This window comes from Mauremys reevesii, linkage group 3, assembly GCF_016161935.1.
Source record: "Mauremys reevesii isolate NIE-2019 linkage group 3, ASM1616193v1, whole genome shotgun sequence".
Lineage (NCBI taxonomy): Eukaryota > Metazoa > Chordata > Testudines > Geoemydidae > Mauremys > Mauremys reevesii.
The window spans coordinates 80,290,372-80,317,904 of NC_052625.1; the positions used below are offsets into that span (position 1 = coordinate 80,290,372).

Genomic DNA, 27,533 nt, shown 5'->3' on the forward strand with positions numbered 1-27,533 from the left:
CCTGAAAGGCAAAATTCATGCCAGCATCATTAGGTCTTACAGATTTGCTGTTTTCAAAAATATTAATACTTTTTAACCCCACAATTACAGCTATGACATTAAAGTACCAGCGTATGTTAACATTTTGGGTTTCCTGGCTATGGAAGGTGAAGCTTGCAGTCAAAGGAACAGGCGCTCTGTGTGAGTTTGACATAGAATCAATACAGAGAAGCATCAAGCATATTAGGTGCCTGTTGTGTATGCCAACCTGCTGTCTGTGATCTGGGGACTTGATTGTGTCCACAAGCAGGTATCTGGTGTGTTCAGTAGTTTGTGGATGGGGTTTATTATTATTTTATTCTGTGAACATGCAAACGTTCAAGAATTAAAAATACATAAATCAACTGTGCATTTAAGTGGTCCTCTTTGCTCAATCACAATCCTTCTGTCCAATCAGGGAGGAGCAGAGGTGGCCCCAGCGGGAATTCTGTGTAGTCTTTTGGCCATGTGGATGATGGCTGTGAGTGTGAGGCATTGGGTTGTAAACATTAGGACAAATTTGGGATTATGTACAAATGTAGGAATAGCCAGACCAGCTCAGACCCGAGGTCCATTTAGACAAGTATCCTTTCTCTGACAGTAGCCAGAAGCAGGAGCTTCAAAGGATGGTGCAAACACCCCGCAGTAGGTAGATGTGGAATAATCTGCCCCCACATAGGTCTCTTCCTCTTAAATTCTTGACCTCAAACAACTTCCTGTGTTGTAAATAATTTGCCCTGTGACACTGAGGTGGAAGTGTCTTTGCCCTCAGGGACTAGGAATGTAAGGGTAATTCTGTGTAACCTTACTTTGTTTTAATTTGCAATTAAACTATATAAAGTTTTAGTAGTGGAATTTTCTCAAGTACTCGGGCTGAGATTTTTAAAGGTATTGAGATGTTGCTGTGCTCAGCGTTGCAATGCCCAACTGATTTAGAGGCATAAATCTCATTTTCAAAAAGGGATATAGGCACTTGAGTTCCACAGTAGAACAGCTTCAACAAGAGAAATTGAGGGAGCCCCACATCAGAATATCCCATACCTCAGTGGTTAGCGCATGCATCTAAGCAGTGGTAAATCCCTGCTCAAATCCCCTCATATTGTAAAAAAAACGAGTCTGGTGGCACCTTAAAGACTAACAGATTTATTTGGGCATAAGCTTTAGTGGGTAAAAAACCCGCTTCTTCAGATGCATCATATCCTAAGGGACTCCAACAGCCTAGGTAAGTACTCTAACAGCAGGGCTAAAAGTTGAGGGAGAGCCGCCTCCTTCACTTCTGGTAGAAATGGTGGAGGCACCTAACACCAAGAAAAGGTTTGTAGTGAGAATCCCAAGCAGAGGAAGATGCCTCCCTGCAGCCCATAGGCACCAAACTCCCTGAGAGGGATGGGCTTTTAGGATACACCCCTTGCTTAGGCATCTCCCATTGGCTAGCTTAGGCGAGGAACCACCTAGCATGCTGGCTTCTGGGAATACCATGCTGAAGCACCTATTTATTGTATAGGGAGCCTGAGCATCGAACACTGGCTTTGTGAATTAGTGATTTTCTAGACACCTGAAAGTTAGGCATGGTGACATTCAGCATCGCTACACCTACGTTTCTTTGGGAATCTTGCTCTCTGTTTCTCCATTTATTCATCTGTGAAATGGATTTAATAATTACATTATTTATGTTCCTCACAAAGGCTCAAATTCTGCTCCAATCAAAGGCAATAGAAGATCTGAAACATTTTGCACTGCCAGTGGGATGAACCAAATGACTTCATAGGTTTTATCAATCTCTAATTTCTATGATTCGCTGAATGTTTGTTTGTAAAGTGTTTAGATCCTCAGTATAAAAGTGTATGTGTGATAAAGAACGCTACGTAAAATATACCCTAGTAAATGGACAGAACCAGTAATGTGTGTGCTTTGATGGTATGTAACTGAAAATATAATTTAAAATAAAACTATTTCTCTCTTTTAAAGGCAGAAGAAAATTCAGGAGTCAGTCTGTTCAGACACATGCTGCCTTAAACCAGAGGCCACCGGTTTCAAGTCATTCTGAACCACTTGTAGAAAGTTACCAGCCCATTATCCAAGCTTCCACATCTGCCCATGAAATTGTCCAAAGGCTTTCCAGAAGCCAGTTGTCCTTCCACAATTCAGTCACATCTGTGTTTTCTCAAACCCCTGCCATTCCTGCTGGTGGCCAGTTGACTGTCCAGGATAGAGCTGGAGCAATGCTCAGGTCCAGTCTGGCCTCTTCCACCAGCTCTACTCTCAGCCTTCTGTTTGGCAAGAGAAGTTTTTCAAGTGCTTTGGTGATTTCTGGGCTCTCGGCTGCTGATGGAGGAAACACAACTGATACCCAGTCATCCAGCAGTGTCAACATTACCATGGGTCCATCTGCTAGAGCTGCAAGCCAAGCAACACGGGTAAGGCAGAGTCATGTTAGCAGGAGCTATAATTCTATTCTATTATACTCATGTTCTTATGCTGCCCTCACCAGTGTAGTATTCAAGTGTCTGCCAGAAGTGCATTAAGCATCGTGACTAACATCTGTCACGTGCGTTTATTCTCTCTTTCTCTTCCCAGGGAAAATTTGTGTGTGCACTTTAGTATTTTGTTTGGTTGGCTACTTGACTGTATGGTTTAACTTTTGATTCCAATCAGACTCCTTCCTGAAGTCCATCATCCTCACCACAGACCCTCCGGAATGGTAAAATAAAATCATAGTCCTTAGATGTGAAGCAGTTTGGCAAATCCAATGAGAGTTTGAGGGCATAATTAACGTTAAAAAAATTGGCATTACCAAGTGGAACCAAGTAAGTTGATTTGTTGTCATTAGGACAAAATCATTGGCTATGGATAGCCCAAGTCTGGTTTCTCATGTACCTAGCATACAAATATATTAACCCACATGATACCAAGATTGTCTATGCCTCAAGTTAGTTTCATCCTAACCGCATCATGTAATGATCAGTCCTACTCCAAATGAAGGCAATGAGTTTTGCCATTATCTCCATTAGGAGCTGGACTGAGCATTAGTCACCTAGGGCCTACTGCTCGCCTTACTTATGCCAGTATTATTCTTTGTCTTTCTACAACACCAGTAGACATGCAAGGCACTGCACAAACAGGTAAGACACAACCCCTGCCCAACGAGTTTACAGTCTAAGGTCTGGATCTTGCCAACCATTCTCAACTCCCTTTGAAATTACGAGAGCTAAGCTAAGCACTTTGCATTGCCAGGCACAAGTGAGCTCCTGCAGTCAATGTGGCTACTTGCCAGCATGTGGTGTGAAATAAGGCTTTTATTTAAACCCGCAGCTTTAGCATAGGAAGTCTTCTAGTGAAGTTGGAGCAGAATTAGATTAATTACATTTAGGGGTAATTTGGGGCATCCTTTTCAGACTTAACATGATCAGGCACAGTACAATGTAGGTATTACTGCACAATCTCTATCTGGTAGTCTGATCTTGTGGGCAGTTCTATGCTGTTATCACATGAAGAGGGACAAGCGCTGGGGTTTTCTCTTGTTCCTTTTTAGCTCCTGACGTTCACGCTATAACTAAATGTGAATCATATAAAATTACACAAAACGGTATGAAGTCCAGAAATCTAACGTCGTCTTTGTTTCAAAATGTCTTTTTGAAAAGAACCAAATGAAGTGCCATCTAGACATTTCCTAAACTATTCTAAATTTTGTTTTAAGCAATTATCCGAGTCTTATGAAGTGACTGATCCTACAAAATCTAGACAGCGAAAAGACCTAGGTCCTGCTCGTGCCATTTTTGAGAGTCATAATCTGGAGTGTAGAAGAGCCAGCCAGGAGGATATGGCACTGGAGGATACAGCTTCTCAACAGAGCCTCTCAGAAGAGCAGTGAAGAATATTCCTAGGTCAAGGGCCATATGTACTCCTTCAAAGTACAGAAAAACACATCTAGGTCAGTCAGCTGCAGTTATTTCAAGTGTAACAACAAATCTCAAAACACTTTATTTTTCTAACTTCGGAGAAAGAATCCCATTGTGCAGATGTTCTTTAGCAAAAAGGCTTGGCATGGGGGGATGGAAGGACCTTTACAGAATTTAAAGATGTCCTAAAATGCAGTGCAACTTCATCTCAGGTTCTTGACATTTCTAAAACAATGAATAAACTCTGCCTGATCTCCTTCCCCCACAGCAGTGCTGACACACTTGTGGTGGAAATCTGGACATGCTCAAAAAGAAGCATGCATGGAAGTGCAAGTGAAAGCAATGGAAGATCTTAAAACAACTTGGCAAAAAGCACACAGACATCCGTTTTCTGCCATAATGAAAGAGGACTGCATGTTAAATAATTGGCATTTTATACATAATGCATCACAAAGAACAATTCTGAATAGACGCAATAAACATGTAATAGGATAGTACAATACACACTAACATTAGAGCTGAATCTGAGAATTGTTAAAGGCAAACCTCATTCTTCCTTTTCTTTAAAGTGTTACGCAGATGGTAATTATGTATAGCAACATATTAATATAGGCGAAGATATACTGCATGCAGCCATATTGAAATACTGTATGAAAGAGAGAGACTACACATTGCAACAAGGCAAGTTTTGAGAACAAAGTATAGCCAGTGCATGGAAAGCCTTCACAAAACATATGGTGCTCCTTATTTGCAAGCAAAGAAGTTTTAGATACATGTAATCTCGCACTCCTGTTCAGTTTACAGGAATGCATGCCTATATCTGAAGCCAAGAGGCTAAAACAAATACTTAATGTACTATAGTATATACACACATGCTCATAAATTTTTTTGTAATTAAACAATTTACAACTATCAATGTTCTTCTTTACTGTAACTACAGCAGCTCCTTTCTAATTCTTATCACGCTAATCCACACCCATGGTGGTTTTCTACACAAAACCAGGTTGTCTCGTCCCACTTAATGAGCAAGATTGAATAGGCGATGCTGTAGCAAGGTCTCATGACTTTTACACAATATACGGTTGCCTTCACATTTACAGACCCTGTCCATCACCACGGCAAATATATTTAATACTGTAAAAAACACCTGAATGACACTGGTCAAAATAAATGAGCCAAGTACACTCTGTGATGCAGCAATTTTCATTCTTTTCAGTCACATTGATTTGCTTGCTTGCTGATTTGCAAACTTTGGAAATCTACATTTTGTCTCCCACGCATTAATAGCCTGGTGCTAAAGCTCTGAACATTATGGGCAAAACCCTGCTCTCCCTCATTATGGCCACACAAGGGAGAAAGTGGAATGTGCTTCAAAGGCATCACTGAGAGATCCTGCATCCACAGGGCCTGAATGGAGCAAGGTAACAGGTGTATGTGCTTTAGTGCTGCTCCACCAGAGAACAGCACAGGCTTCTAGTCCTATTGCAAGTCAACACACGATGTCCTCTTGAGGCAGCTGTGCACTCGGGGAGTGGATTAGGAGGCAGCTGGTGGTTCCCCAGAAGTTTCGCCACAAGCTGCTGTACCTGGCCCATGACATCCCCCTCGCAGGGCACCAGGGAATCCGGCGCACCAGGCAGAGGCTGCTACAGAACTTTTACTGGCCTGGGGTCTTTACCCCCCCCCCGAGCACAGGGTGCCCAGGCCTCTCACAACAGGCTTTAGCCCTACACATTTTAGTTATTAAAAAAAAAATCCCAACTGCCTATTGGGGGGAGGGAGGGATTTTTTTTAAAGTATCCAGTTACTTTTAGTGCCTATATATGTGTTGCAGATATTTTTCTTTTGTTTTAAAATTGTTATTGAAATATCTTGGCTGGGTGAACAGCAGGAATGTTAAACTTTCCCACCAGGAACAATTACAAAGTGTTACAGGTATTCTCTAAGACAATAGCCCATAGATTTGTATTGACCATGTTGGATATGTTGTCAATAAGAATACTTATATCTTCAGTGTATTTAAGGTGAGCAATAGTACCCACAGCATAATCAAAGATTATGGGAATCATTAAATTGGGGTCCAGGTAGATGTTTTTATTGAATAAGAATGACTTTTGGTAAGTGTCTTGGTTTTTTGAACCCTGGGCCAGCAGTGGAGCTACAAACAAATTATACAGTAGAACCTCAGAGTTACAAACCCCCAAGTTACGAACTGACCGGTCAACCACACACCCCATTTGGAACCAGAAGTACACAATCAGGCAGCAGCAGAGACCCAAAAAATCAAATACAGTACAGTACTGTGTTAAATGTAAACTACTAAAAATAAAGGGAAAATTTTTAAAAAAAAAGATTTTGCAAGGTAAGGAAACTTTCTGTGCTTGTTTCATTTAAATTAAGATAGTTAAAAGCAGCATTTTTCTTCTGCATAGTAAAGTTTCAAAGCTGTATTAAGTCAATGTTCAGTAGTAAACTTTTGAAAGAACGACCATAACGTTTTGTTCAGCGTTACAAACATTCAGGTTCTACTATAGCTAATATCCATCCAGCATTGTATATGGACTAAGCTGTTATGGTTGAGCAGTTTGTATGTGTTACATGTTCAGTGTGTGCAGTGACAGTGGTGCTTGGAGGATGGCTGTGACCAATAAACATATATTGCGTGATCCAACACATCAATATTTTGAAGATTTAGGTGACATACTGAAACTTTCCAAAACAGCAGGGGCAAGAAGTCACTTACTTGACATACTGTGTAGCAAGGAGCCCGCTCACTGATCATTCACCTAATTCCAAATGTGGTCGATATACTGGAGAGTATCACTGCTATGACCCATGCAATGCAGCAGTGGGTAGCCAAGCGGCTGCCAGGTGAATCCTTTATTGCTGCTTTCAAGTAGGACACTCCCAGCTTAGTTGGTAACTGCCCCAGCCTTTGAGGAAGACAACCTCCCACTCTCCAAGCACAATCAGCGTATGTGCTACTTTTATGGAAACACCATCAGTGGTGAGGGACTGACAGCACCACCCCATTCACTGATCCACCTGAAGAGCCTTAGCCCCAAATACTGTAGTTATAGGCAAAAATAAAAATCTTCAGAGTATTGTATGTAGCCTGGCTCGGTGACATTTTACTGATGATCAAAGTGGGAGGAAAGTAGTGGGGGGAATCCCTCTAATGTATCACGACTGAGCGAGGAAGCAGAGCAGGGGGGTTATATGGTAAAATAAGTATGAACATTGCAGAACTAGACTCATTTTAGCCCTCGGATGAACTGTTTTTCCCTCTCTTGGTTTGTTTCTTTAAACCTATTTTATTCTTTCACTAATTTGTTCTTGCTCAAGTCATGCAGTAAAGGTTAGGCACTCATCTCATTTACACTGGTGGAAATTAGGTCAGAACCTGCCCAGAGTATCTAATCAATGACTTCAGCAACATTAGTCAAGCCAGCCAGGGGCTGCTAAATCAGTTATGTTCACCCTAGCATCTGGTCACCAGTTGGCAGACCCCAAGCCGTGTTTATAGAAGTTGTCTGATTGTACAGTCTAGTAGGAAACAGAAGGATTTAATATATACTTACATCCAAGAGTGGGACAAACTTTGTCAAGCCTACTTAAGATCAGTGTGATTTCCCTTCTCCATCTCGGAACTGTTTGGCGTTCCTCGTAGTCATCAAGTTCTTGGGAGTCCTCGAGGTTTAATTCACAGTTCATCTGCTTAGGTTTGAGGATAGGGGAAGGGGAAAATGGCTTCTTTGGTCTGACTTTAGTCTACCTCCAGCCTGCTCTTCTTTGGGTTAAACAGGCTGTGTAATTCAGGTTCAGGATTAGATGTACTCAAAAAACTCACCTTAGGCCAGCTGAATAAATACTAAAATTTGTCAGCATGTAATAACCCTCTCTTTGTCAATAAATTATTCCTCTTAACTACCAAATTAGTGCCATTTTTATCCTGCTCCATGGAAGGGAGATTGGTAATTAATTAGAGCACTTTACTGTTTCTTGTACTTAATTCTGTAAGACTGACATTCTTAGCCCTGTTATTAACTCTGTAGCAGGTCAAGTGTTAAAGACTTACCCCTCTCTCTGACTTTCCAAATGTCATGAGTAAAAAATTGGCTGGCACATGCTCAATAATGCAGCCTCTATTTATGTCAGGCTGTCTGCACTGTTTTATACTGGAATTGTTATAAACTTCTTGCCTACAATGTCCTTGATGCTCGAGCTTAAACAAAATAGGAGGTACTAATTATTCTCTCCCTTTTACACCAATTAAAATTTGCAGGTGCAGTAACATTGTCATCAGGAGTCTTGCTGCCATATCAGAGGTTATCATCACACAATGTTTGCTATTGGTAAATGAGCTGATTGGGGGAATTGTCAATGCTCTAGCTGCCACTGTGCTGTTAAGGCTTCCCAAATATGCTGCACATGTAAGACTAGGCAATACATTTTTGCCTTTACAATGAACATAGGGTACCATAAAAGCTGACCTTAATTTGGAACTTAGTTTCTGACACACACCTCCCTTACTGAACATTTGAAACAGGTACATTACATTACTTTGGGACTGACTTAAATTTAAAGGCCAGAAGCAACCATTAAAATCAAAGTCTGACCACCTGCATAACACCAGCGAGAGAATTTCACGTAGTAACCCCTACATCACGCCCATAGGTTATAGCTGTGCTATAGCATGTTTTTGTTTTTAGAAAGAGACCCAATCTTGTTTAAAGGGTGAAATCCTGGGTCCTGTGAACTTAGCTGAAAAACTCTTATTGACTTCAATAGGATGGGTTTTAATCCTAGGCCAAATTATGGTGAATCCCCCCAGATCCCTTGCTAAACTATTCCAGTTTAAGTGAAAGACTTGTGCCTTATTTCTAACCTGAATTAAGACCTTTAAAGTGCCTTCAGCAAGTGGAGGAAACACCCTCACTAGTTGGAGATAGTGGGATGTGTGGATTAAATAATAGGGAATGTCCTCTCAGCACAGTATTATACCACTCACATTTGGGGATATGGTAAGTGTAATATTATAAATTTTGCATGACGACCTGTTCATTAGCGTGACTAGTATGAACCACTAACAGAGCTGTAACTCAAGAAACCTTGCTGGTTGAATAGGGACTTGGAAAATGAACTCTAAGCACCACCCCCTCTGGATTTTTCCCTGGGCAGTTTGAGGAAAACTGCTGCCAAAGCAGAACAGTGTTCTTTCCCCAATTCACTGAGAGAAGGAAATTACACATAACTAATTTTATTCTGAAGATAATCATGGGAATGACCAGAAACCATAGGGCAGTGGTGCCTAAGTCCAGTTACACCCACATTATGAGGTATATTTTTGGCTGGACCATTGTGTGCGTGCACACAAGACTACAGATATATATAGGGTCAGATTTTTAACTATACATCAATGACCAAGAAAGGAGGGATTCTATGTAGAGAGGTGGGTAAATCTGAGAATGCAGTAAAATAAAGGGCTTTTCTACTGAAAGCGGTGTCTGAATGCTAACAGGGTTTGACAGATGGCTTAGCTAGCATTTATCATGGAAAAATTAGTAGTGTAAAGTGCACAAAGGTCCCCATTAGGAGGGGGGGAATCCATCATACTAGGTACTATACAACCATACAAGACAGTGTCACACCCCTACAAAATGAAGTACAAAAAATTGCAAGAAGGATCAGTAATGCTAGAGGACAATTATATTAACACCAATTGCACAGCTGGGATATTTTAGCATTATGAAAGCAAACAGGCTCTTGAAAGGTAGCACAAGTAATGGTAAAGAGCTTCAGCAAATCAGATTTGCCTTCTCATTTCACTTTACATACAAAAACATTATTTAATCAAATAGCGGATTCCCAACTTCTTAGAGTCTCCAGCTGAGAGGTGATGTGGGAAGCAGCTGGTAAATTTGGCAAAGGTTCTATAAAGACAGTGGACAGAAGAGAGAGAGTCACACCCTCTCCTCAAAGAAATGTCCAGGCTCAGGGTTCTGGATTGGGCTGGAGCCCAAACTCTGGGCCCCTCTGACCACACAGGGTTCTAGAGTCCAGGTGCCAGCCCAAACATCTACACTGAAATTAAACAGTCCTACAGCCCAAGCCAGATACAGGTTTTTAATTTCAGTGTAGACATACCTACCAATTCCCTAGATTCAAGCACTTGACGACAAGGGCTTGGCTATTCACAGGAGAAACCTCACTCTCACACCTTGCTCTGACAAAACCAGGATTTGTTGCACTTCAGGGTAAGTTGCACATCTAAATGCTTTGCTCTTGGATAAGATTGGGTCACCCAATAGCACTATTTTAAGCAATAGCTTAGAGTTGTCCACGGTTCCTAGCTAATGTGGACATCTGATGTTTAATTAAGAAATCAACTATGGCTTTAAGGCACAGCCTTGTGTTGGGGTAGCATAGGGCTGCACAAGCCCACAGGGAGCTCTGGGGGGAAAATCTCCCTCCCTAGTACATATTAAGAACAGGGCCTTAGCCCCACCCCTTTGGGAGTGATGTGCACCTCCAGTGGCCCACACCCAGACTCACTTCTAACATGCCCATGCACAGCGTATGGGGAAGAGGAAGGATCCTCCTTGCATGCTTTCCCACAGCCTCCTGTACACTTGCAAAAGGGCTGTCAGAACCTGGCTTTATAAATACACATAGATCTGTTATTGGAGCATAACTATGAACTAGTGCACAAATAAATGACTAACTACAAGGCAAGTTTCCATATGCCTTTAACCAACATGTTTATTTTAACATTTGTTACACTCTACACAAGAAAGGAAGGAATTCAGTCCTTTCCATTCCTAAATCTTTGAAGTAGAAAACTCTTTAAGCTGCATGAGAACAAAAGTACACCTGGCTGGAAATTTAGTTTATGACATGCAAGACTGATTAAGTGGTAAATGCTTTTTTCCTAAACACATTTACAAACCTCCTGGGGATATATGTTGTCTAATACTCTCATTTCTTGTTTCATCATCATTAACCAAAAAACATGCACAGGACTGCAAAAGGAAATAAACAGAAATTGTTAAGCATCAATAAGCCATAATGGAGTTTTAAACTTGGATAGTCAAATGCAGCATTAAGTCTACTGCTTGATATTTTAAACATTTTATGAAAAACATCTGTCAAGATTTTATGAAGAAAGCCATGGTCCTGAAGACTTTTTTTTGGGGCTATAAGAAAATGTGAAAAATAAACAGAGTAGGCAGCATTCCTATCAAGCACTGTCTGAGCAACTTAAAGACAATCTTCTCTAAAATTCAACTCTGTAAATGACAATTGTCCAGTTATATTATGTATTTGTCTTATGATTTCAGATCACATTTGCTCAGTTTACTTATCCTGCGATGTGAGAATCAAGCTATTCTGTTTTGTTCATCATCATTTGTAATGCTGACCCAGCTGAGGTATAGTGGAGAGCTAGCTGAGGCACACTGCTGTAGGACCCCAGGGTCCGTGTTAGTGATAATGCACAAAGCAGATTGTGCTCAGACTTCATTCTGTTACGCAGGTGTCAGCCCCCAGTTCTGCAATGTGCAGGAAGACTGTGGGGCCTGTGCAGAGCTCTACTGACTTTAATGCTTCTCTGAAGACACAGCAGGCTACCCTCACCATATGTTGCAGGATTAGGGGCTGAATCAATAGTTCCATTGAATTTAATAGTTAATTGAATTTGCGCTACTATAATTGGCATCAGAAACAACTGCTTGACTTTCAGATCCCAGGATGAGTCTTTTTAAACCTTGTGAACTGAGTAAATTATATGTAAACGACTGACAAACAAACAAACATGGAAGCCCACTGTCCCATTTTCACATTTTAGAGTGCTACAGACTCAATCCTGCTCATATTGAAGACACTGGTAAAGTTGCCCCAGGCCTGAGTAGGGTTGGGCCCTCCAATATAAGAGCTTATGGTTGCAAACAAGAAATTGTCTTCATTTCCTGCAATTCTGCACAGTTGTTACAATATCTTGCAAAATGTTGTCTCTATTTTCCTTAGTAACCTAGATGGGAGGGGTGGAGGGGAAAAAAAATCAAAATTTTAACATATTAGGATTTGGCTTAACCTTTAAATCACCATCTCTATGTCATCTGAATTTGAAAAAAAAAATCAAGTCCAGTATATATTTCCATATTAGGAGAGGAATAACTCTGTAAAACATCTGCTTCCTCTTGCTACCTACAGCAAACAGACCACCTCCATCTGCTACACCTAGAAACCTATGTAAAACTGTTAGAATAAATCTTTAAAAGTGCTGCAAATACAAGTGATTATTCACTTGTGAATGACAGACAGAAATCATTCAAACAGCCACCACACACTTTCTCCATTACAAGAAATGCTTTTCAAGATACCTTCAACCATTCACATACTGTATAGCAGTGATTTTTCTGTCTTCAGTATTTGATAGGATTATATTTCAATAAGAATGTCTTATTCGTGTCAACCACTTCTGCAGTGAAGAATTAAAACAAGCTCTTGAATATTATACAACACTGCTTTGATGCTAAAATGCCTAGGTTTCTCAGAATATTTGGATAATTTTTTTTGAAAAAAAATAAAAAACTAGTTAAAGTTTAGGTGTTACTGTAGCTGTGTTGGTCCCAGGTTGCTAGAGAGAGACAAAGTGGGTGAAGTAATATATCTTTTCTTGGACCAACTTCTGTTGGTGAAAGACACAAGCTTTTGATCTTATATGGAGCTCTTCTTAGGTTCAGACCTGAAGAAGAGCTCCGTGTAAACTCAAAAGCTTGTGTCTTTCACCAACAGAAGTTGGTCCAAGAAAAGATATATTACTTCACTCACCTTGTCTCACAAAGTTTAGGAGCTTTTGAAAGTGCAAACACCACTACACATAGCTGATGAATTCTTATGCCTGTACAACCGTTGGATTTTGTGAGTGCAAGGTATAACTTGTGCATATGCAAGTGTTTGCACTTCAGAAGTATATGTACAAAGCTACTTGTGCCCGCACAAGTGGAGTCCTGGGGTAACATTTGGCCCCACTAGAGTCAATGACAAGACTCCCACTGACTTCAGTGGGGCCAAGATTTCACCTCTTGTATGCAAGTGCAATAACTGGATCAGGCCATGGTCTACCTAGTCCAGTATCCTGTCTCCTATAGTGGTCAGCAACAAATGCTTTAGAGGCAGGTGCAAGAAACCCCAAAGTAGGCAGATGTGGGATCATCTGCCCCCAGTAAAGTCTCACTGTAAACAAAGATCGAATTGGCTTAAGCTCTGAAGCATGAGGTTCTATATCCCTTCCGATACAACAGTTAATGCTGAAAACAGAGAGTAACTCTGGGTATTCTTTTTATACATATAAACGTATTGGTAATGTCCCAATCTGTTACTCTATACAATAAATGAAGCCATATGTAACTGCTGGCCACAGACATTGTGAACCTGAAGAGAGACAGTTAGCAATTTGACTTAGTACTTTCATCCAGGCCATTTTAATTCCAGGGAGCAGATACAATAATGGGCAACTGAAGGAGTAACATGGAAAATAAGAGGGAGGGAAGAAGTCTTTGAAATGTTACTCAGAATGTAGAGTGATTGCACTCAAAAGTGCAATCACTCTACAGGATATTTATCATGGGACACAAGGCACAGTGAACAACACAGGTAAGTCAAATGCCATGGTCCCACAGTAAACCTCTTGACTTCACCCATTATCTTGACTTTCAGGTGACCCGCTGAACATTTAAAATAGCAATATCCATATGTTGAAGGCATGTAAAATACCTGTGTAGCCAAAGCTTTTATGTACATATATGCAGCAAGAAATTTTCTAAACTGAGAATACTGGCAAACATATTGTACAGATTAGGAAATCTTCATGGCTATTTTGCAAGACTTTTCGTACTTATGTTCTGCTCTTATTAACCTCTAGAGATGGTCTAGTCCCAAGTTGTGGGCTGACTTCCAGACAACATGGCAGAACAAAAAACTGCAATGCTTCTATATTAGAAATGCCAGTATTTATATTCATATCCAGAGAGCTGAAAGTGTTTGTGGACATCACTATTACAAAGCATCTGGGTAAGAAAGAAGGAACCACCACCAAGATTCCAAGCATGCAAGAACACTATGAAGTCCATTATCCCAATAAAAAGACAAGTATGCTCAGAGAAAAGATCAATTTGCAAAAAATCTCTATTTAGAGCCCTTTTCTCTTCTGAGCATAGGAAGAAAAAAGGGAAACCAAAATGGACTACAAAAAAAAAATAAAATCCATATTCCTCAATACTTTTATCAAAATAAACTGACACAGATAGATCAGGAACATCTTGGGCATTTGACTTTAATGATTTTGTGTCTGGTACCTCTGATTTTACTAGGCACAATACAAATAGGATTTGACATGTAGTTACCAGATGCCACAAAAACCAAATGCAAGATAACTATATCAAGAGCTGAAGACAGAGGAAAGGAAGTGTTTTGTTATTTAAAAAAAAAATCTCCACGAAAATGTTGCAACAGAAGGGACAAGGTGAAAATTGGAAAGGAAGAAATGTTGCTTTCAGTAAACAGCGTAAGTGTGGGGCTTAGAAAAAGGTCATGTTACAGAGGGATGATTTTATAAATTAGAAATACACCTCTGCTGATGGGTGCTTTTCACTCTACTAGTAAAAAATCTACATAAAATCAGTTTACTAGAATTATAATGATGACGTATGGGCAGTTCATAAAGACTATGTATTAACATTCCATAAACACTCTTACTCCATGTCATATGGAATCTGATTGAATATCAGGGAAAGAACATGCATTATTTATAATTAAAAGATGTTAACTTTCTGTAGACTCTGGTTCCTAACCTCCTCTGACACAGTGGGTCTTGCACTATGGTTCGATTGCCCTGATCTATGATGATGCTATGTTTTTCCACACTGAAACCTACTATGGATTCTTGTTTTTAAAAAAAAGAAAAAGAAAAAAAAGACAGCTGGAAACCCAAACTTCCCTAGTGTATTTTCACAAAAGCAAAAGGAAGGTTTTAAGGAGAAAACGGTTGCAAGCCAGCTTTGGAGTATAACCTAGGCTTCTATACTATGTATAATACACCTACAAAGGAAAAGTTCTAGGGAAATGGGCAGTGAAGGTGGACCATCCTGCATTATCACTGGGAAGATTTAGTTCCCTCAGAAAGATGGAGCCATGCAAAAAAAGAGGGTAAGCTCTTTGGGGGCAGGGACAATAGTCTACAGCATCTACCACAACTGGGTCCTGATCTAGGACTAAGGCTCCAAGAAGTAATTAAAATACCACCACCAATACAAAATCACTCTTATTACATAGGAGTTTCATACGTAATACATCCCAAAGTGCTGTAGGAGGTAATACATTAAATATTAATGCCTATATGCTCAACCACTGTTAGCAGCACTACACATATTTACACCAGCTGAGGATCTGGTCACAAGTGGACAACAGTGGTGCAAGCAAAAGAACAGCAGCCTTTGCATGCTCAGCTTTGGACATTAGAACGCCTATTAAAAGATTAGAGGATATGAGATAACTATGCTAAATTCCTCATACATGGCCTAATTCCACAATAAGTCATCAAGGTTTGGTTTGGAGATCCCTGTCTACCTGTACACTGGGAGGCAAAAACAAACTGCACCATGGCACAAATCAGCAAGAAATGGCTGACATTGCTTGGCTGTGCAAGGGCTGCGGGGGCACGCTAAGTCCTCCCCCATGTTATGGCAATTCAAGAATGGAGACTGATCTTTGCTTACAATAGTCAGCAGAAACACCTGCATCATTACAGACAGCTTCGGTTCTTGCTTCATGCACAAATTTGAATCAGCAGGGAAGAAACAGGTAAATATATTCATGTTAACGTGCAAGGCAGATATCCTGCTAGATGATGCTTCAGTACATTAGGCCCCTGTGACTTGGGAAACCATCACAGTCTGTTACATTCCTCATCCCCTGCACTTTAGCTAATGGTTTAAGTAAGCAGTTTTCCATAATCAGAACTATATATCATAATCCTAGCAATGTAAACAGACTGCTGACTTTCTCAGAGAATGTGATACAGTTGTCTACAGTGCTAGTCCCAGTAGAGGCAACAGCAAAAAATTCCAATTGACTTCAATAGTGAATGGAGATGGCCTAGTGTCCAGAAGTCTGCTGAGGCATAGGTGGAGATGGCATGAGTGATGCTGTGATGTTCAGTAAGGAAGATGTGGCCTGCTACCATGAAGAAATTTGGCTTTCCTGGGTTTTAAAGCGAGCAGACATTAAAGCATATAGTGGTTGATGACAGGGATGGTTAACTCACAATTGATGCTGCAGATACAAGGCACTGGTTCTTAGGTGATGCAGAAATGGTCAATGGCATTCCTAGTAAGAACACTGTGATATTTCCAATGTGGGGCGGGAAGAGGCCCATCCCATGCCATTAGTATAATTTCACGCACCACATAACATGTGACACTATAAGTGAATATTTAGGGGTGCTGCATGGCACAGTAAGGCAGACATTTTCATGGGGGAGGGATAGCTCTGTGGTTTGAGCATTGGCCTGCTGAACCCAGGGCTGTGAGTTCAATTTTTGAGGGGGCCATTTAGGGATATGAGGCAAAAATCTGTTGGATGATTTAATTGGGAATTAGTCCTGCTTTGAGCAGGGGGTTGGACTAGATGACCTCCTGAGGTCCCTTCCAACCCTGATATTCTATGATTATGTACTTTAAACAGCACCACTAAATAAGATCATTCAGCCTATAAAGCAGCATCAAAAGAATTACTTATTTTCTTTCATCATTTATTCAGTCTTAATTACTGATGTACACAAAATATAGTAAGCACGCATCATAACTTGCATCACCCTAATCATGAACTACAATACATTAGTATCTACTTGTATGGTGTATTGCATTAAAACATTCTCTCCATGCATCTTAATTTTCTGACAAGTCACACTTATTGAATTTTTGTAGTTCATAAGAATCTATTGTTCTGTTCTGGCAATATGTTCTAATTCTGTGTGCTAGTTTCAGAAAATATCAACCAAAATTAAACTAAAGGGCAGAGACCAATTTTTTAATTTTATTTTTTTTGCTTGTTTTGTTAAACATTTAGCATCTTTCTGGATGCTTAATAAACAAACCTCTTAGACTGGTATTTCTATGAGGAGACTACATAACTGTTAGGATAAGGATTTGATAATTTGTCTACACTTGATTTGCAGGGTCTTAAAGTGCAGTTCCTATCTGAAAACTAAGTGTTGTAACAATGGGTTCCATGTTATTGTGACTCCAGATAAAGCATGCTGAATTTACAAGGAAAAAACAAAAACAAAAAAACAAAAGCCTTCTTTCTCCTCTAATTACCAATCCTGCAAACTCAAAATGAGCTCAGTGTCAAGGTAGGTTATTTTCTTCTCACATATCATTGGTGGCAAAGGTTCTGCAGGACAATTTTCAAAGATGAACTATACTTGAAAGAATGAACGAATACTGGTCTGGCACTTTCATACCATGGTGATGGGAACACTAGAAACAACAATACTAATATTCCTTCAACAGACCCATTCATTCAATCTCTAGTTTCTCTGGTGAAAGTCTGCCAACAAAAGTGCCCATTGTGCTTTTTCTGTGTGTGATATGAACATCTGCCCACTAAGAACTCAACTGAGACCACTGCCTTCATTTCATTGGGGCTATCCAATGGGCATCCATTGATAGCATTCAAATTGAGCCACATTCGCACTGGTGACCTAGAGGTGAAAGGCTCCTTAAAAGTATCAGAGATTACTTACATTGAACACCTTAATATCCTTCCGACTTCTTATTTCCTCCACAAGACCCAATGGCTTGCCTTTAGGTATTGGTATAGTTCCAAGAATTGTGGTCCCTGAAGCAGTCAGAGTTTGATGAACTGCTTGAATAAAAGATTGGCTGAAGAGTTCCATTTTACCAACCTCATCTATTACGTGCACTTTTTTCCCTGTGTCACTGCCAAGATCGACCTACAGAAAAGATACACAAATGGATTAAAAAGCAGGAAGAAATCAAGACTGAAGTAAGAGCCACTCTTCTCTGTGGGAGAAATGTCAGTTCAGGAGTAACATTTCTTTGAAATAGTGCCGGAGCATAAGGGCAGAAAAGCCAGTCACCCCAGTTGCTAAGGATGCCAGCAGCCAACCAGCCTGTTACCTAGCAAAACAGCAGGATCCCAGATGGGAAGAAAGGAAGACCCAACAGTTGTTCCTTGACTGAGATTTGCAGTTTTAGGGCAGCAATCACCTGATGACGCAGTCACACCATTTTACATGTTATTTTTCTTAGCCTGTGAGTAGTGTAGAATCTTTGAAGATGTAGTATATTGTTTTTAGTTTTGTGATGTAGGTCCTTTTGGGGGAAGCTGTTGGAAACAGCAGGAGAGTTTGCTCTCCAACTTAATCTCCCTAACTAGAGTCAATTCTTGGTGAAGAGTTGCTTCCTATGAACAAGTTATTAGTGTTTGGGCTAAGATTTTAGAAAGAGGAGAATGTCTGCTTGTGGTTTGTGACCACCTCTGTTCAATGACTGGTGTATATAGTATAAAGAACAAGTTACAATAAGAAAATGCTTAGACTCCAAATTACTGATATCTTCTCCCAAGGAAACTGACTTGCAAGGCCTCAACATCTGCTACTGCTTGGTAGAGATGTGATAATATTTTTACATGCCAGCTACTGTAGTTAAGTCTGAAGGGCACTACATTTTCAAAGCTGCATTCACATCATTGCACCCACAAAACTCTGCATTTGCATGGGTCAACAGATAAATACACTTATAATTAGGGCAGGGGTTTCCAAACTGTGATATGCGTGCCATTGATAGTATAGGCGCTCGTTGCTTCATCCATTAACTTCACAACTACTTTTTAAGATGGCACATAAACCAATAAAGTACAGAAATCCGACAGGCTACAGATTAGATGAAAGCGAGCTCACCACCCTCTTCTGAGGCTAACAACTGAAAAATCAAGTTCTATTATTTATGTCTGTAAGCAGCAAATCAACCCAAGTCAAAACTCCACTGTTAATCCATGGATAAGTGCAGACACCACCTATGTATGTAACTTAAGGAGAAACCAGTCTACATGTTGTCCCTTGTGAAGCTAGAAAATGTTAGCCCCTTTGAAAATGGATGCACTACAGAACATATTTCCTAAAACCTTTCAGAGCTGAGTCCCTGCAGGGTGGGGTAGAGTTTTATCTAAAACCCTTTCACAGATCAGTGAACTGAAAAGTCAGTACCTGCTACTAGGAAAAGTGCTAAGAAATGGAGCTGCTTCTTTATACAGAATCCTCAGTCCCTTCAGATGTAATTTCCAGAGCCCCAAACAGAACCCACTTTAGCATTCACTCTATTTCCCGGTGAAGTCCGTGGGAGCTGGCCCATACAGTCTAAGCAGTCCCACAAATATGTTAAGTAGCATATACCTGTTCCAAGAGGCTCTGTGATCAAAGCAGGCTAATCCCATTCTAAACTGACAGTCTACATTTTCCAGTAAATTGTAGTGGGGCCTTGGAACTCAGAGACTAACATCTGATATATTTTGTTATTTCTACAAACCATCCTCTAAAGGACTTTAACTATCCGGCATATGGTGATGTCCCATAGTCCCTACAAAAATATTAATGAGATCCCTGTAGATTTACTGGTAACCATCTAAGATTATTTGTATTATTATACTTCTACTAGCTTGCCACCCTTCTGCAATACCTACCTTCCCCTTTAGTTCTTATATATCTACTTTGCTTCACCTACCCTTACTTTCCACTGGTCTCTTCCTATTCCAATCTGATGCTGTCCTTCCCTTTCACACTATTGCTTTCCCATTCTGTACCACCTGTAGGCAAGATCCTGCTCCCACTGAATCAATAGGACTTTTGCTACTATTTTCAATGGGAGCAGGATGAGGCCCTATCCCAATTCTCCAACTCCTTTCTATTCTTGATTCTCTTTCACACATACACACAGCTCCATTATGCTTGTGAACAAAGTGACTACTCCTTGAGTCCCTTTAGTAAGATCAGTGTTGAATTTATATTATTAAATAATCAGTTACATTATCCTTTGTAAGTATACGAAGTGCAGCCCTTGTTTAGTGAGGTCTTTTCCCCAGAGATTAAGTTTACTGTAAGTGAGGTTTCATTTTTAAAATTTAAAAAAAAATCAAAATCTGTAAATATTACTAATGTCGTCTCTCCCCTTTGTCCTCCTACCCCCTTTACATTACTTCAATCCTCCTTGTTGCCATACGGTTATATTTTTGTTCCTTCTCCAAAGTGTTAGATAGGCAAAAAACCTCAACCTCATCTTTGTTTCCTACCCCCTCTGTTTCCCTGTCCTTTCCAGGTGCCTTGCAAAATTCTCTTCTCCCCTAGCCTAATCTAATTTTAGCAATGTAGTTAAATCATCATCAAAAGGGTTTCTCTAGTAGTGGTGTCAGCAGCTGTTGCAATGTTTACTTGAAGATGCTGACAAAAGATCTGTTCTAGTTTAATCTGGGGGCGAGGGGTAGGAGAGCAGCAATTCCAGTAAGGATGTTACCTATTATTCACTACAAGCACAGTATCTGATGTGTTATCACCTACCTACTTCACATATGATTCAAACAAACTTCAGACAGCATGTGAATGGAAGGAAAGAGGAAGATGGAGCACAAAGGAACACATGCACTGGAGGCATTAAGCCGTTTCAATGTTTACACTTCAGACACCTGGTTGTGCCAATTTTGTCAGCAATACATTTCGTAAGTGAAGAAACATTGTTCCCATTACTGTGTGTGTGGAGCCTGGAAACAGAAATTGTAAATCCAGACCCCAATTTATACTACTGGATGCTGGTGAAAATTCTTTAAACCTATGCTGACAACACTTGTACCATTGAATGTGCCTTGAACAGATGATACCTAGAATGGAAATTAAAATACAACAGAGTGCTCCGCAAGCAGCAATAGACAGATCCTCAAGTTACTATCAGCAACTGCCGATGTAACAAGCTTGCAAGTCTCTTGAAACAAGTCTAATGAAAAAGGAAAACGCTGATTTAAAAAAACCAAACAAACTGTTTCCACCAGAAACATTCTCTCTACTTTCGCAGGAAAGGGAAAGCTAGGAAAAGTGGATCATAGCAAGAGAGAGAACAGGCTCTGCAGGAAGCTCCCCTTCTTGGGAGCCCATGGAAACTCCTCCACTGCAGCTCTGCAGGAAGAAAGAACACATTTTGTGGATGTAGGAGTGAACTGAAACAGCAGTTTGCCACAGCAAGATCTGCTGCTGAATCCTCCAATATCCAAGATTGTGGCTCCCTGTCACAGCTGATACGGTGCTTCTACGAGATATGTGCTGCCACAGGGATGGGGGACCAGGAAGAGTGGTTTTGAGGAGGCAAAGGGATCTCCTGAAAGTCTCTCAGATCACAGGAGAACCACTCCCCGCACCTCCTTCAGATCCTACAGTGAGTGCAGGATGCTAAACCTAAAACAAGAGTCATTATTGCTACCCAACAACTTTAAACCTATCAAGCCTTCTTATAATACTCTGTTGTACTTGCTTTCCAGAAGCTTTCATAAGATACTCACATTTCTCAGCACAGGAAGCACCAAGTGCTCAAATGAAACCAGGTCTACTATGTATTGTCCAACACGATATTCGCATCTTGCAGTAGAAGAATCAGAACTGAATTTACAAAAAAAGTTCTTGTAAATAATATGAACCACGAACATGCTGATAATTTGCTGTAATACTTTTTAGCTGTGCTGATGGGAGTGGTTATCTAACCAGCCAGGTTCCTTTAAAATTCAACTCCCCGCACCCCTCCAAAAAACAAACAAAATCCCTATATTGGATATGCTGCAAATGGCAAAACAGAAAATATACAGCTTTTCCTCCTAGTATATAGACACACTATCATAGGTTAGTCACAGTGTGATTTAAATGTGGTATTAAACATTGTTCAGAAAGACAGATAACAGGGTAAAGAGGCCAAAGTTTTGCATGGAGTGTTAAATGCTGAGAATATGTCCAGTGAAGCAGGAGAAACTTTGAACTCATATGTATTTTAGACCTCCTGTATGGGGATCTGAAATACCTGCCTAGTTAAAAACCCAGTTACGGGATTTATGGGATAGTCAGTGGCTTGTTGTAGACAGCTTATCTGAACTTATCTTCTCTGATTCATGATCATCAGGTCTGTCCCTTAGAAAGTAATTGGAGGAACTAAGTTATTTTCCTTCCAACCTGAAAAAAATAGCGTCTGAGATCATGAAACTAGCTTGCATGTTCTATTGTTCTACAGGGACCCAGAGACCATTCTGAAGTCAGAGGACCCAGTTCATTGCTGCTCTGCACCAGTGGGAAAGCCGGAGGACCATTCTGAGTTGGTAGGGGGGTTTAGGTTATCTTGGCAGAGATGCAAATGTCTCCAAAAGTGAAGGATAACAGTGAATCAGACCCAGAGAATCTAAAGACAAAGAATGTGATCCTAAAGCCCTCTGTGTGTGGAAATCCCACTGACTTCTAGGGGCATTTAATGCATGGAGGGGCTTGCAGGACTGCCCCATAAGCAGTAACCACCTTAATCTATAAAACAGCAGTACCCGAGTCTAGATAAAGTTCCTCGTCTCCCAGACAAAGTGACGACATCAAATCCTATCCTCCTGCCGCCTTCTCTGACTTCCTCTGTATAAAATCCATCAATAGGGACCCCAGAGGATTTTAGGGCTTCAGTGGCTTTCTTGATCAATGTCGTCTTTCCAATCCCTAAAATAAGGAAGTGCCCATTATTAGTGCAAGCAAAGAATAAAGCCTGATTTTAAACTTGCCCATTCTGAAGCAGCAATCACATTTGTCAGACAGATAGCTGGTTGCACACATTTTATACAGATTGATGTTTTTCATAATTCTGATTTCTCAAAAAAAAGTTTTAATATTTGAATACTCTCCTGGATAGGGGGAAAAGGGAAAAAAGAATGAACAGAAGTCAGGTTTCACATTACATTTTGAAGGTTTATAGGCCTCTGGCGTACACAACCTCCCTTTATTCCAGTGTCATTATGTTCTCTCGTTGGCAAAAAGGTCTGAGTTCATCACATCTTTAGAGTAAATGGTTAAAAATAACTGCATTCCCTCTGGGCCTGATTTTCACAGACGCTGAGCATCTGCAGCTCCCATTGGCCTCAGAGGAGTGGTAAGTGCACAGCCCATTGCCTCTGAAAAATCAGGCCCTAGAAGACAAAATGACTTCTAATGAAAGGAATAAACTTCTAAACAAACAGAAGGGAAGATAATCCATCCCAAAGTGGATCTAAAAAGCCTTCTCACCACATACCCCACCAGGGGAGGACAGACTGTATTTAATATGCCTCTTCCTCTAAGTGAATGCTGGCAGTCTTCCAGAGGTTCTCTCTAATCCCACAATGGACGTGTCCCTCCAGGCTACATCACAAATACACCTCTTGGTTGTCTCTTATTTTAAACTCAAATTTACCTCCACCTCATACAAAATCTGGTGTCATTATTTCATCCCTTTTATCATACCAGTCAGCTGTCTTGTCAAAGCAGATTTATTTATGGATCAAAAGTGTCAAGTACCTGGCAGAGCAGGCCTTTAAACTCCTGGAGGCAGAGACTATGGGCCACATTTGTAAAGGTATTTAGGTGTGTCACAACACAGGCAGACATCTCGTGGGATTTGCAAAAATTGCCCAGGTGTCTAATTTGATAGGGATTAGACACCTAGGCCCAGATCCTCAAAGATACTGGGGCTCCTAACTGTTGATTTAAATAATTTAATGGAAGCTGGGAGCCTCTGAGGATCTGGGCTATAGGCACTTCTGAAAATCCAAATAGGCGCCTATCTGCATCTGTCCCATAGTCTATCGTGTCTTGTACAGCACAAGCATACTAGCATAATTATTATTTGTATTACTGTAACGCCTAGGAGCCCTAGCCATGGCCCAGGACACCTTTGTGCTAGGTGCTGTACAAATACAGAAGAAGACTGCCCCATAGAGCTCCATATCTAAGTAATAAAGGTATCAGTCAATTTATCCTCAGATACCGGTCTAATCTATAGTACAGTTTGCACAGGGTTAGGCTAGGTAAGTTAAGAGTTGTTTTAAAACACAGTTGTACCAGCCACATATCATGGTGGTGAGTTACGAAAATGCCTATATTTGACAGAACTTAGTTCAAACCAATTTGTAAAACTCAAAACATCTTTAGACCGTCTCTTTAGTGAGATATATACTAGATGTTAAAAATGCTCCATGCTAAATATAGTTTTCTAATCTGTCATTGGTTTTAGTAATTACTTCTGCAGTTTACGGCTTTGCAACAGTTGCAATGGATATTGAAAGAATGAGAAATTAATGAGATTAATACCTGTACTTCATTATGCTCACTAACCACATGTATTATCTTTGTATAACTATTATATTAATCTATGAAAAAAAAAACCTAATCCCTTTAAATTTTTTGAAAAACCAGAAACCAGGCATTTTTAACAAAGACCATTGGTTTGAGATTAGTGACTAAATGAGGTGCACGTATTCTGGTGGGCTGCACAGAAAATAAAATAGATAATGAAGAAAAATGTCCCTCAAAGTTATGCCTCATCCTCACCAACCAGCATTAGCTTTCGCAGAAACCAATGGCTTTTAAGCCTGTGCTTAAAAATTGTTTTCTAACATGTTGTTGGCAGTATGATGGTTCTCACGCTGTAATACGGCACCACCCTGTTAAATAGAGAAATCTAATGATTCTATTACTATCTAATGTTTCTCTAAACAAAAGCTCACTGTTGTAATGATTATTGTTTTGTCTATGATGTTTACATGGCAAGGATTTGTGAATCTCTTAAGACTTCTTTCTAAGGGGCCAATATTTAGGCAAATCTCCAGCTGGCTTCACTGGTATTAGCAGCAGGTCACAATACAGAGGAAACTGTAGCATAGATGAAGCCAAAATGACCGTGAGCATTCAAATCAAAATAAAATGACTAGCATGGCAGTATCCGCTTCCTCAGCAGCCTTGTCTACATGAGACAAGTTGTACTAGTTTAACTAAATAGATTTTAAATCTGTAACTGGGTCATTTTAATTCAGTAGTTTACCAGCACAAACTACATGGATATAAACAAGATTTAAACTAGTTTAAGTGCCTATGTGGGAGAAGGAGGGTGTCCTGCTTTAACTGGATCAATTTAAAATCATATGTAGTTAAACCAGTATAAATGAGGTCTTTGCAGCCTTAGGCACTATCCAGACACAAGAGGCTTGATTCCCTATTGTCTTGCACCTTCTGTAGTTATTTATACCTGTGCATTTTATGCTCACTCTACACAACTACAGAAGGCACAAAGCAGTGGAGAATCAGGCCCATATAATCTCACTTCCTGAATCTGATAGCTAAGCAGTAAGAATTGTTGGTTTATTAATTAAACTTGTAACAAAACAGCAATAGTATTTCTGCTGCCCCTGTTTTAACTCAGTGATAATCAGATTCCCTTGCAATGATAAAGTACTCAGCCTTCTTCAACTCATGGTCTAGATTATCCATTTGGGATTCCAATTACCGCCTCAGAATAGAGGGACAAATGATATTGTACATTATTTAGACTTAACATTTTAACTCATTCCAATTAAATTACAGAAAATATTAATGTGAAGGCAATTGCTAATGTTTGCAGTTTAATTGATCTGGGCTTAAAGTTGTCTAGGAATTTGTCAAGACACAGAAAAAAATAATAGTGCCTGGAAATTCAAGTTACATACCATTAATCTGTTGAGAATAAAAGTATATTTATGGTCTTGATTTAGTGAATTCAACATTTCTGACCTAAACCGCAGACAGCAAGAAAAGAGATACAGAGCTGCAACTTGCAGATTACTTCTTTGAAAGGAGACTGGATTAATTCAAAAACAGCTTTTGTACTTTTTTGTATTTAAGGGTTTTGTTGGGCGTTTCAATGGAGAAAATAAATCAATCAATCCCTCCCTCATTTCCACTGCCCCGGGTTGAGAACCCAGTAGAGAAATGGCCGCTCTTCACGCTGGGTTTTTGCAACAGTGTAAATGACCGAATGGGTTCCAGTGGTGCGACCCCCGCCGCAGACGGAGTTCAACCAGTTTAAGTAGCATTAAGACTGGTGTAACTTCAGCTGGAAATGTACCAACCTGAACTGGGATGAAGGCTGTTTAAGTGCAGCCACTTAGAGGGCTTGCAACAGAGTAACCGGGCAGGCGGCGTAACATGGGGGCAAGTTTTCGCAGGGGCTCAAGGGAGGCCAGTTCTGGGGGAGACACCCAGGGCGGCCCGGGGCCGGCTGCAGCTCACTCACCGGGGGCCCGCGGCGGGGCGGTGACTCGCGCTGCACCCGAGGAGACCGGGGGGGGATGGTTGCCAACCCGAGTTGGCTTGGGCCCCACAGCGCTGCGAGCCCCAACGCGGCCCTGCAGGCGCCCGGAGCATCCCCGCAGCGGGGCGGGGGGTTACCTGGGGGTCCGGTGAGGAAAACATGCTTGGCCATGGTGAGGGGCCGGGGGCGCCCAGCAGCGATCCCGCTCCGCGGGCGGGCGGAGCCTGTCACGAGGGCCCCTGCTGCTGCTGCTCCGGCAGGCCCCGCTCGCCGCCCCGCTGCCTGCAAAGCAGCGGCCGCCGCCCCCTTCCCGGAGCTGGGCCGGCGAATGGCGCTTCTCGCTCGGCCGCGTGCTGGCTGCCTGGGAGCGGGTCTTGCGGGGATTTGTCGAGGCTGGTTATTAACGTGGCACCCGCCGGGCAGGGGCCTTTCCAGACTCAAAGGCGAAGTTTAGCGCTCACCTGCCCCTTCTCTCGTGGGTGGGGCTGAGGGACAAGCGTGTGTGGAGCCGGAGCCTGGCACTGAGGGCCTCCCCAGGAGTTTCCCTCCGGGGCTGTAGGCAGTGTTGGGTCATGCCCTAGAGCTAGGCTGAGAGTCTTTTAATGAGGAAAAACGAGGAGGCCTTGTGGCACCTAAGAGACTAACACATTTATTTGGGCATAAGCTTTCCTGGGCTAAAACCCACTTCATCAGATGCATGAAGTCAAAAATACAGGAGCAGGTATAAATACATGAAAGGATGGGGGTTGCTTTACCAAGTGTGAGGTCAGTCTAACAAAATAAATCAATTAAGCACAGGATACCAAGGGAGGAAAAATCTCTTTTGATGTGTTAAGAGAGTGGCCCATTACAGACAGCTGACAAGAAGGTGTGAGTAACAGTAGGGAGAAATTAGTATTGGGGAAATTAGGTTTAGATTTTGTAATGACCCAACCACTCCTAGTCTTTATTCAGGCCTAATCTGATGGTGTCCAGTTGGGAAATTAATTCCAGTTCCACAGCTTCACATTGGAGTCTGTTTTTGAAGTTTTTTAATTGAAGGATTGCCACTTTTAGGTCTGTAATTGAGTGACCAGAGAGGTTGAAGTGTTCTACAGGTTTTTGAATGTTATGATTCTTGATGTCAGATTTGTGTCCATTTATTCTTTTACGTAGAGGCTGTTCAGTTTGGCCAATGTACATGGCTGGCACAAAAGTTATTTTTCCTTCCTTG

General features: G+C 41.0%; 2 protein-coding genes across 9 annotated transcripts in view; one reads left to right on the plus strand and one right to left on the minus strand.

The window, feature by feature from the left end:
• PCNX2 (pecanex 2) overlaps positions 1-5,445 on the plus strand; it is a 240,648-nt gene extending 235,203 nt beyond the window's left edge. For 2 of the 4 annotated variants that reach the window (XM_039529322.1, XM_039529323.1), the window contains 2 exons: positions 1,987-2,435; positions 3,716-5,445. In XM_039529322.1, coding sequence (XP_039385256.1) covers positions 1,987-2,435; positions 3,716-3,889 — 623 coding nt within the window. In that variant the 3' untranslated portion in view covers positions 3,890-5,445. The remainder of the gene's footprint in view (positions 1-1,986; positions 2,436-3,715) is intronic. The other 2 variants (XR_005595903.1, XM_039529325.1) reach the window with 2 other exon arrangements.
• Positions 1-27,533, minus strand: part of NTPCR (nucleoside-triphosphatase, cancer-related) — a 52,793-nt gene that overhangs the window by 13,089 nt on the left and 12,171 nt on the right. The window contains exons 1-5 of one of the 5 annotated variants that reach the window (XM_039529330.1): positions 26,458-26,761; positions 22,560-22,722; positions 21,543-21,639; positions 17,725-17,934; positions 10,662-11,946 (exon numbers count right to left, since the gene is read on the minus strand). In XM_039529330.1, coding sequence (XP_039385264.1) covers positions 11,878-11,946; positions 17,725-17,934; positions 21,543-21,639; positions 22,560-22,722; positions 26,458-26,491 — 573 coding nt within the window. In that variant the 5' untranslated portion in view covers positions 26,492-26,761 and the 3' untranslated portion in view covers positions 10,662-11,877. Of the gene's footprint in view, positions 1-2,287; positions 2,416-3,785; positions 3,923-10,661; positions 11,947-17,724; positions 17,935-21,542; positions 21,640-22,559; positions 22,723-26,457; positions 26,762-27,533 lie in introns of those variants that run through there. The other 4 variants (XM_039529331.1, XM_039529329.1, XM_039529327.1 and 1 more) reach the window with 4 other exon arrangements.